This window comes from Salvelinus sp. IW2-2015, linkage group LG36 (assembly GCF_002910315.2).
Source record: "Salvelinus sp. IW2-2015 linkage group LG36, ASM291031v2, whole genome shotgun sequence".
In the NCBI taxonomy this organism is placed as follows: Eukaryota; Metazoa; Chordata; class Actinopteri; order Salmoniformes; family Salmonidae; genus Salvelinus; species Salvelinus sp. IW2-2015.
The window spans coordinates 10,470,490-10,480,489 of record NC_036875.1 but is presented as its reverse complement, the minus strand read 5'-3'; the positions used below and the strand labels follow the sequence as shown (position 1 = coordinate 10,480,489).

The following is a 10,000-nucleotide window of genomic DNA, read 5'->3' as shown; positions in this document are numbered from 1 at the left end:
ATGCCCAGCATCAGTGACAGACAAAGCACACTGCAAAACTGCATCAAATTCATTGACAGTATAGTCTGGCTGAGAAATGGATGGGTTGAAACCGTGAAAAAGACAGTGACTGAAGAAGGCATATCTTTACTAAATGAGGGGTTAAATGGTGCCCTGCGGTCTATAGATTCATCGGAATTACTGCCACATGGACCTCTAAATTGAGTTTAAATGGTCAACTTGATATGTGAGATGAATGGGCTTCAGTTGCCATGCCGATTCCCTCTACATATTGCATTAGAAAATTCTCTCCCCCTCGAAATATCTTGAGTGAATTTTTATTTGAATATGAGCTTGTTTTTAATGGTAAATGTAATTGTCTGTCGACAGTATTTGCACGCTTGTCATATCCAGTGGTCTGTGTGTGCAATATAAAAAGCAAAAGCTCTCATAATTATGTTTACATCCACAGATGAAAATCCCAGGGCTGTAATGATCAGTAATTATACACATTTTTCAGCAGGTCTACTGGCTCAGCTGTGGCTATTGTGTGCTGTGGAGAGCAGAGTGTGTGCAGATTAATTATGACATTGTACACAACTAAATGTACCAGTCTGCTTCAGCCCTGCAAAACACTTCCAGTGCACAATCACGCTCAAGTCTGACTTTAAAGAGCTCATTACAGTTCATTTTCTAAAAGGCGGCTTATTAAACACAGTTACCTAATAAGCATCTTTGGTGGTGCAAATTGCTGGAAATTGTAATGAGTCTGATTAGGCCACGTTTCAATTATGACAGTTAGCTACCTCAACCCTCCCCCACCCCAAAAGAGAGTCCAGCTTTCTATGCTTGGGAATCCTCCTAAAAGGCATTGCCCTCTCTCTCGCTCTTCTTTCCCTCTCTCTCTCACACACACACACACACACACACACACACACACACACACACACACACACACACACACACACACACACACACACACACACACACACACACACACACCTACGCACATACACACACAACTCGCACACAAAAAAGGAAAATAAAAAACGCTCTGCCACCTCTGTGCTTCCTTTCAGCAGCCCAGTAATGAATAGAGAATTGTGCAAGCGGTGGTCCAATTTACGCACTGGGAAATTGGATGGACAGAGCAGAGGCCCAGTTCTGTTTGCTTAAAAATGGCCAAGGCAACCAAGATTAATAGTTCCCAAAAAGGTCAGTGTCTCTGTTTCATTGGAGATGATCACAGTAGCAGAAATTAAACATCATACAATATCTAGTCAAAGGGTTTTGTACTTCCGCATGTAATTTTTTAACATTACGAGTGCCATTTTGAACAAAAGCAAAGAAATATGTAACTGACCAATGACATGTATCCCATAGATTTGGAGGATGCTGTTCTGAATTTGACCAACAGAGGAGACTGCTAAGTTAAACAAAGAGCTTTTTGTGAGTTGCTAATCAGCGGAATTTTAGCTTACGCCCTCAGGCTGTCTGAAAACATTCCACTAATGGAACAGTCAGTAATTATACCAGTTGCAAGACAGAAAGGAAGCTGTGGATGTTGTTGTATTTGTATTTCTATGCAGATGGGATAATGTGAATCGTATGTCTATGGGCTAACACAAGACCTAGAGAAAGTTGGCATTGTTGCCTGATTTGGTTTGAATTGGTTTGTGTGGTGTGTGTGTGTGTGCATCACACACTTTTAATTTACTGATGTAAATTAGTAAATGTTTAACCTAAAGCTACTCCCTTAAACATCCGTATTAGACTTTAGGAGTTAAGTGATAGGAGCAGTTTTCCTTGATATTTTTGTGATGTATGGAGACGCTTTAAATCAACACAGTTGTCCATGCTAATGTCATCCATGAAGTGTGTAATCACATTTCATGTAGTTATCGGGTCAGATTGACATCATTCAAGTGTCCTCACATGTCTTGACTGAAAGCCATGGCTAGGCTAGGCAAGGATATAGCCTATTATGTGGGGGGAAAACAGAATTTTCAAACCAAGTTTGTTTATAGTTTGTCAAACACCTTTCGAAGTGAAGCGGTATGCCCCTTTCTACAGAGAGAGGGATGGCTCTCTGTGTTAGCCCTCATCCACAGTTCAGTGGGTTTTCACTGACTTGCTGTATTTAAAACATTTTCTTTTCTTGCTGGCTTTCCATTTCATTAATGGCCAAGTGCAGTCAAAAACGTGATTTTCCTGTGTTTTATATACACCCCGCCACTCAGACCACTCCAAGGCAGTCCTAGCAAAATGCTTGCTTGAGAAATTGCTCTTTGCTAAGCATTTTTTTTTCTGTTTCTTTTTGACCATTTTAATTCAAATCAATCACAGTAAGGTACTTAATTATCACCCAGAAATGATTTGATATTGAGATGTGTAAGTACACTTTGCAAGAAGCGCCTCTCGGATTGTCTAAAGTGGCACTTTGTGCGGAGAGGATTTCAAAGAAGAAAGTATCTTGCTGCACTATGTATAATGGTGACATTGAAAATGATTTCTGTTGAATGTGATGGACAACAATTGTAGAAGACGGTCTCTGGTGGCCAAATATGTTTTCTATCCAATCTATTTGCTTATGCAAAGCTAGAAATTGATGTCAGATAATGTGCACAGATAATGTAAAAAAAAAAAAAACATTAAAATGAGAGGCAGAATATTGTTTGAGTCTCTTATACACTTGAATGTGTTGTTGCAGAACAAAATGTACCACTTGAAATATCGTACTTTTTTGTATTGCTATGTACCACCCACATGCATCAAGAGGACTTTACTAAGAGGACTAATGACCTAGAACATAAAGGTTGAGTAATGCTATAAATATGAAAGGTCTAAGAGTACAGTAATCGGTGAAAGTAACTTTTTCAATTCCCAAGACAGCCACAAGCAGTCCCCTGGAACACCTACAGCACTGTATGTAGCCTATTCCTCATAATCGGCTGATCTTTTTTTTTTAGGTATCTATCATCCCTATTATTTAATGCTAAGTATTTTCATATTGCCTCTTCAAGTACACTGTTACTTGGATATGTCTGTCTGAGTGTTCTCCTTTGTTTGAAGTGGTACAGACTTGTCTCTCAGATCATTGTCTTGCTCTATAGATTGTATTTACTGTGGATAGACTTGCCGCTAGCTACGGTATTTTATGGCTGCTGTGAGTGACTGGGCTCTTTGCCATGGGCTTTTCTTAACCATTAGCTTGGAAGGCTGACAGCCGCGTGAGCCGTACTGTAGTGTGGATCTCTTTGACTAAAACCTTGTAAATTAACACAATTAGCTCAGCAGCATCCTGCTAATTAGCTCCTGGTGCCTGGTTTGGCGGCTGGGCAAGCGGCTGGAAGGGAGTCATGAGGGAAACCACATGCTTCTCTGTTACTAGACAAACACTACGCTGTAATCCGCCGCTGGATGCTCTCTGTTTGTTTCTTAAAGACTTGGATGGGGACTTAAACTACTGGGCGATGTCTTATTGTGCTGCTGCACGTGTGGCTGGCCGAGGCAGACCAATAAAGCAGGAATGGATGGTTTTGCATTGTGATTCAGTGTTTACCAATAGAGTTTTAAGTCAGATTGACTTTGATAAGGACTGTGTGTGTGTGTGTGTGTGTGTGTGTGTGTGTGTGTGTGTGTGTGTGTGTNTGTGTGTGTGTGTGTGTGTGTGTGTGTGTGTGTGTGTGTGTGTGTGTGTGTGTGTGTGTGTGTGTGTGTGCGTGTGCGTGTGTGTGTGCGTGAGCGTCATGTCGATGTTTGTTTTGACACTGTAAACACAGCGGTCTGTTTCTTTCTTGAGTATATCTTTCTTTGATAATCCCATGCTGAGTCTAAGATGACAGCATATGTAATGATTTGTGTTTGCAGATGGAGTTTAGGATTAAACTTGATCATGCTTTTTGAGCCCTGGAGGCAGTGAAATAAAGTCTGGGAAGAGAGAAAGACAAGTGAGGCATGTTTTTTCCCTCTCACTCTGTAGACTGGGAAGCAGCAGCCAGACACAGGGCCGTTGTAATTCATGCTGGGCAGTGGGGTTTGTGTGATGGAAGCAACAGAGCGCTGCCTGAGAGATTGCTTTGCTGCACTCCTCGAAGCAGATTTTAAACTGTCTCGGAATGCCTTACATGAGAGTTGGATTATAGACTGACCTGCACTGTCTATGACATTCTGTTCTGTGCGGGGTGCATTATACTTTGCTAACCAGGTGTTGCGTCCCAAATCCACACACTGCCCATGATGTAACTGGTCAGCAGAGCCTGTTTTGCAGTAGCGGAAATTGGTATTTTTTTTAAAACAAAGTAATTTGTCAGTTCATTGCCACAAAGACAACATTTCCACCATGTTAAATGTACCAACTTTTTTTCTCTACACAAAATGCTGACAACTACTTGAGAAAACTGAGAATAAATAGCAACTGCTATCTGATAGTCATTTTGACCCATCTCTCTCTTTTTGTCGGGTGTTTAGGCCTAAAGATGCAGTGGACCCCAGAGCATGCGCAGTGGGCCGAGCAGCACTTTGATATCTCCTCCACCACCCGCTCCCCTGCACACAAAGTGGAGGCCTACCGGGGGCACCTGCAGCGCACCTACCAGTATGCTTGGGCAAACGACGACATCTCTGCACTCACCGCCTCCAACCTGCTGAAGAAATACGCAGAGAAGTACTCTGGGATTTTAGAGAGTCCGAGTGAAAGAGCGCTGCTCTGCTCGTATTCCGATGGCACTCCTGGACTCCTCAACGGACGTAAGTCAGAGAGTGAGTCCTGGCAGGAGGGGATTTACTCAATGAACTGCGGTCCAGATGTTATATCTGTGAACAAAGCTGGAATGACAGCTGCCCTTCCCCCTACAGATGTGTCGGCCAGCATAGGTAGCACCCCAGGGGTGGCCAGCAGCCTGAACGAGCCCAGCTATTCCAGAAGTAACTGTGGGAGTCACACGACCACCAGTCTACACTCGGGTCTGTCCTCACAGGAATACGCTACGGGCTACAATGGCTCCTACCTGCACTCTAGTTACAGCGGGCAGACCAACCCAGGCCTCCCCTCTCAACACCCTTCTCCTATGCACAGTGCTGGTCTCATACAGCCCCCTCCTCCACCACCTCCCACTACTCTAGTGCCCAGCTACAACGTGGGGTCTCCCAACATCTCCAACTACAATTATCCTCCGACGGGGTATCCCTCACAGACAGTTGTTGCCCCTGGCTATAGCCCTGGGGGGGGCCCACCACCCTCTTCCTATCTGCCATCCAGCATCGCAGCTCCCACGCCCCTACCCCCCTCTACACTCTCTGGCTATACCTACCAGTCCCATAGCCATGCACCAATTGCACCAACACCTTTGAATGGCAGCTCAGCCAACTCATTGAAAAGAAAAGCTTTCTACATGACTGGGCATGGAGATATGRACTCCAGCTATAGTAATTTCAACTACAATCAACAGCGCTCCTCACAAAGCCCTATGTACAGAATACCAGACAACAGCATCTCAGACTCAAGCAGAGGGAATGGATTTGACAGGAATGCTGATGTGTCATCTTTAGCGTTTAAGCCTACAAAGCAGGCAATATCCTCAGATCAGCAAAGAAAATTTAGCAGTCAGTCTGGCAGAGCACTTACCCCTCCCTCCTATGGATCAACCAAAAGCTCTGTGGGAAGCCTGAGATCAGGTGAGTCCTTTGGAAAATTTGGATCCCCCATCACGGGTGAGCAAAGTGAAGAGCACCTCTCCCATTCCATTGCAGGGTCGGACATTGGCAGAGCTACCTCATCCAGCCACGTTGCAGAGGAGCAGCTGAAGAACAGCGATGCCAGCGTGGTGGAGTTGGTCACCACAGAGATCCTTCAGCCCGGTCCCCCAGTGGACTGGAGTGATATAGCTGGTCTTGAGCCGGCCAAAGCAGCCATCAAAGAAGAGATTCTGTGGCCCATTTTGAGGCCAGACATGTTCAGTGGACTTGCCACATTACCTCGGAGCCTCCTTCTCTTCGGACCTCAGGGAACAGGCAGAACACTGCTGGGCCGCTGCATGGCCAGCCAGCTGGGGGCTGCCTTCCTGCAGCTCAGTGGCTCAGCCCTGGTGACCAAGTGGTTGGGGGAGGGCGAGAAGATTGTCCAGGCCTCCTTCCTGTTGGCCCGGTGTCGCCAGCCCTCAGTTGTGTTCATCAGTGAGGTGGACATGCTTCTATCGGCACATCTCAGTGAGGAGAGTCCGGTGAACATGATCCAGAGCGAGCTCCTCATGCAGCTGGACAGTGTGCTGACCACAGCCGAGGACCATGTCCTAGTGGTCTGCTCCACCAGTAAGCCTGAGGAGATCCGAGATTCCCTGAGGAGGTACTTCACCAAACGGCTCCTCATCCCCCTACCTGACAACACAGCACGGCGCCAGATAATCAGCCAACTACTCTCACAGCACAACTATTGCCTCAGTGACAAAGAGGTGTCACTGCTGGTCGAGCGGATGGAAGGCTTTTCAGGACTGGACGTGGCCCAGCTGTGCCAGGAGGCAGTGGTAGGACAGCTCCATGGCATCCCAGCTTCTGACCTCTCAGCCATCCATCCCAGGCAGATGAGACCAGTCTCCTACCAAGACTTTGAAAATGTATTTAGCAAATTCCAGCCCAGTATATCACAAAAAGAACTGGATACATACACCGAATGGAATAAAATGTTTGGTTGTAGTCAATGAAACTGAAGCATTAGAACATGTGGGTAGGAAACCCCTTCAGAGGTTTACCATTTAGAATTCTCTCCTCAGTAAACTAGGCAAGGGAAAATTACAGATAGTGGTGACCTTAACACCTGCAGTACAGTAAAGGCATAAGGATAGGACTGAGGGAAGCAAAGGCACGCTTTAGACAACAGCTGGCAATCTGCACACAACACAGAGAAACATTATTTTGACGCTTGAAACTGCTGAGGCCAAGCATCACCCCCCAAGGTGCAAGTGGGTACATTTTCCATTACATTTAACTCATTGAGCAGACACTCTTATCCAGTGACGTACATTTTTGTACTGGTCCCCCATGGGAATTGAACCCACAACCCTGGTGTTGCAAATGCCATGCTTTACCAACTGAGCCACACAGGACCTAGAGACTATAGGGTAGAGTTTAACAGAATGGAACCTCTGTGTGTATATATCATTCTGCTGTTCTTGAGATTTAGTTTCTATCAAGTGCCTGAAGTGGTGCTCTTTTATTTTGTGTTATTATTTCTTCGCCTCACAATCTACTTTGGTGGCATGCGCTAATATAAAAAGCTTTAATATGAGACAAAAACTTTTTTTTAAATGCTTTTTGCCATTGAAACACTATTCCTCAACGGTGTCTGGTTTGCGGTCTCTGTGATCAGGAGAAAGTATGTGGTATTGGTAATCTGAACCCTAATTTATAGACATCATTTCTTTTGATGTTCTCTTTTTTGAAAACTCAGGACAGTGATTGTGATATGTGCAGTACCTCTACAGATTTAGTCAAAGCACGACATACTGCTAAGAGCATTTGGTTTGCTTTTGAATTTGCATTATCGAAAAGGAGGGTTAAGGTACCTCAATAGGCAAAAAATTGACAAGAGTATGACTTTGAATGTACCAGAGGAATTCTGGAGTATTTGGAAGACAAAAAGGAGGAGTATTGTGCTTTTCTTTGCGATTTTCTAAGCGAAGAATCCCATTGTGAATATACTGCAGTTGTATTTGATATGTGGCAAAGATGTAGGAATAATTATTCTTAAATTCTATCAACTATAACACATTCGACTGGCCTTGATCCAGAGTACATGAAGACTTTTGAGTTTTTTTGTTAAACTTCGTCTGTAGGAGAAAGCATAACATATGTATTCGTCGAACATTATCAGCAGCTTAATTTTGTATCTCATCTGCAGATAAAACTGCCAGGCCTCTTGCGGCAGAATAATGGCAAGATACATTTGCTGAAGACAAGCATCATGGGGTTGAAACAGACAGCTTCCCAAGGTATTTAATTCCATTCCGCTGCTGTTTTATCATTAATAAAACCTAAGAATTATGTATGCCATAAGTTATTTTTCTACCTCAGTTGATTAGTTTTCTCTGAAAGCAAAATCTAAGGGAATGGATAGATGACGGAGCCTATTGAGGGAACAAAAAATGCTGCCTATCTGTCAACAAAATCAGCTTGAGTTAGTGTTACACATTCAGTGTACTCCCCATTCATAGACACGTATGTTATGGACTATTCATTTCTCAGAGCATGTTGGTCTTGAAAAGGGGTCTGGGGACATGTGTGCCCATTAGCCCTGTCTTTGAGCTCTTCTTCAAGTGTAATTTCTTACAGCTAGGCTTTTTTATTATTAACTATCAGTGTTTAGTAATATGCCAGAACAGAGGCAATGGCGACACAGAGGTCTGACAACTGCATGAAAGAGCCTTGTATTGAATGTATTTTTTTTTTTTTTGTTTTGTTTACTAAAGCAGGATGAAAACTGTTGCAAGGCACTAGTACAGTGGAAGGGATGCCACCAGATACAGTACCACTGAACGTGTTAGTAGTACAGTGGAAGGGATGCCACCAGATACAGTACCACTGAACGTCTAATACGTTCAGTGGTACGTGAATCTGGTGGCATCCTTCACTCGTACTACTGAAACGTTCCATGGTACTGTTCATCTGGTGGCATCCCTTCACGAACTCGTAGTGACTGTATCTGGTGATCCCTTCCACTGTACTACTCACACGTTCAGTGGTACTGTATCTGGTGGCATCTCATTCCACTGTACTACTAACACGTTCAGTGGTACTGTATCTGGTGGCATCCTTCCATGTATACTAACACGTTCAGTGGTACTGTACTGGTGGCATCCTTCCACTGTACTACAACACGTTCAGTGAGTACTAGTATCTGGTGGCATCCCTTCCACTGTACTACTAACGTTCAGTGATGACTGTATCTGGTGGCATCCCTTCCACTGTACTACTAACACGTTCAGTGGTACTGTATCTGGTGGCATCCCTTCCACTGTACTACTACACGTTCAGTGTACTGTATCTGGGTGGCATCCCTTCACTGTACTACTAACACGTTCAGTGGTACTGTATCTGGGTGGATATCCTTCCACTGTACTACTAAACGTTCAGTGGTACTGTATCTGGTGGCATCCCTTCCACTGTACTACTAACACGTTCTGGTACTTATGGTGGTCCTTCCGTACTGGACTAACACGTCATGGTACTGTATTGGTGGCATCCCTTCCACTGTACTACTAACACGTTCAGTGGTACTGTATCTGTGGCATCCCTTCCACTGTACTACTAACACGTTCAGTGGTACTGTATCTGGTGGCATCCCTTCCACTGTACTACTAACACGTTCAGTGGGTACTGTATCTGGTGGCATCCCTTCCACTGTACTAGTGCCTTGCAACAGTTTTCATCCTGCTTTAGTAAACAAAACAAAAAAAAAAAATACATTCAATACAAGGCTCTTTCATGCAGCTTGTCAGACCTCTGTGTGCCATTGCCTCTGTTCTGGCATATTACTAAACACTGATAGTTAATAATAAAAAAGCCTAGCTGTAAGAAATTACACTTGAAGAAGAGCTCAAAGACAGGGCTAATGGGCCACATGTCCCCAGACCCTTTTCAAGACCACATGTCTGAGAAATAATAATGCAACTTATTTTGCGACACCTCTCTTCCAATCCTCTCTCCCAGTACACAGTTCTAAACAAACCCGCTCTTCCAATCCTCTCCTCCCAGTACAAAACAGAAACACTACACAAGGACGCCTAGGAACACAAAAGAAAGCAACAAAAATAAGAAAAGACAGCATACATATCAAAAAGGCACAGAAAAATTTAAACCTCCTGTTCTTCCATCCTCTCCTCCTCGCCCCAGTAACACAACACACTAAACTCACCCTTTTCCATCCTCTTCTCTCCCCAGTACAAAATAACACAAGTACTAATAACTAACAACCCCTCTTCCCATCCCTCTCTCCAGCTACAATGAGACAACAAACGATTACACTAAA

At 44.1% G+C, this 10,000-nt stretch overlaps 1 protein-coding gene across 2 annotated transcripts in view; it reads left to right on the top strand.

Moving 5' to 3' along the window:
* LOC111959421 (fidgetin-like) overlaps positions 1-8,103 on the top strand; it is a 40,532-nt gene extending 32,429 nt beyond the window's left edge. For both annotated transcript variants that reach the window (XM_023980949.2, XM_023980948.2), the window contains one exon: positions 4,450-8,103. In XM_023980949.2, coding sequence (XP_023836717.1) covers positions 4,458-6,677 — 2,220 coding nt within the window. In that variant the 5' untranslated portion in view covers positions 4,450-4,457 and the 3' untranslated portion in view covers positions 6,678-8,103. The remainder of the gene's footprint in view (positions 1-4,449) is intronic.
* The last annotated feature ends 1,897 nt before the right edge of the window (positions 8,104-10,000 follow it).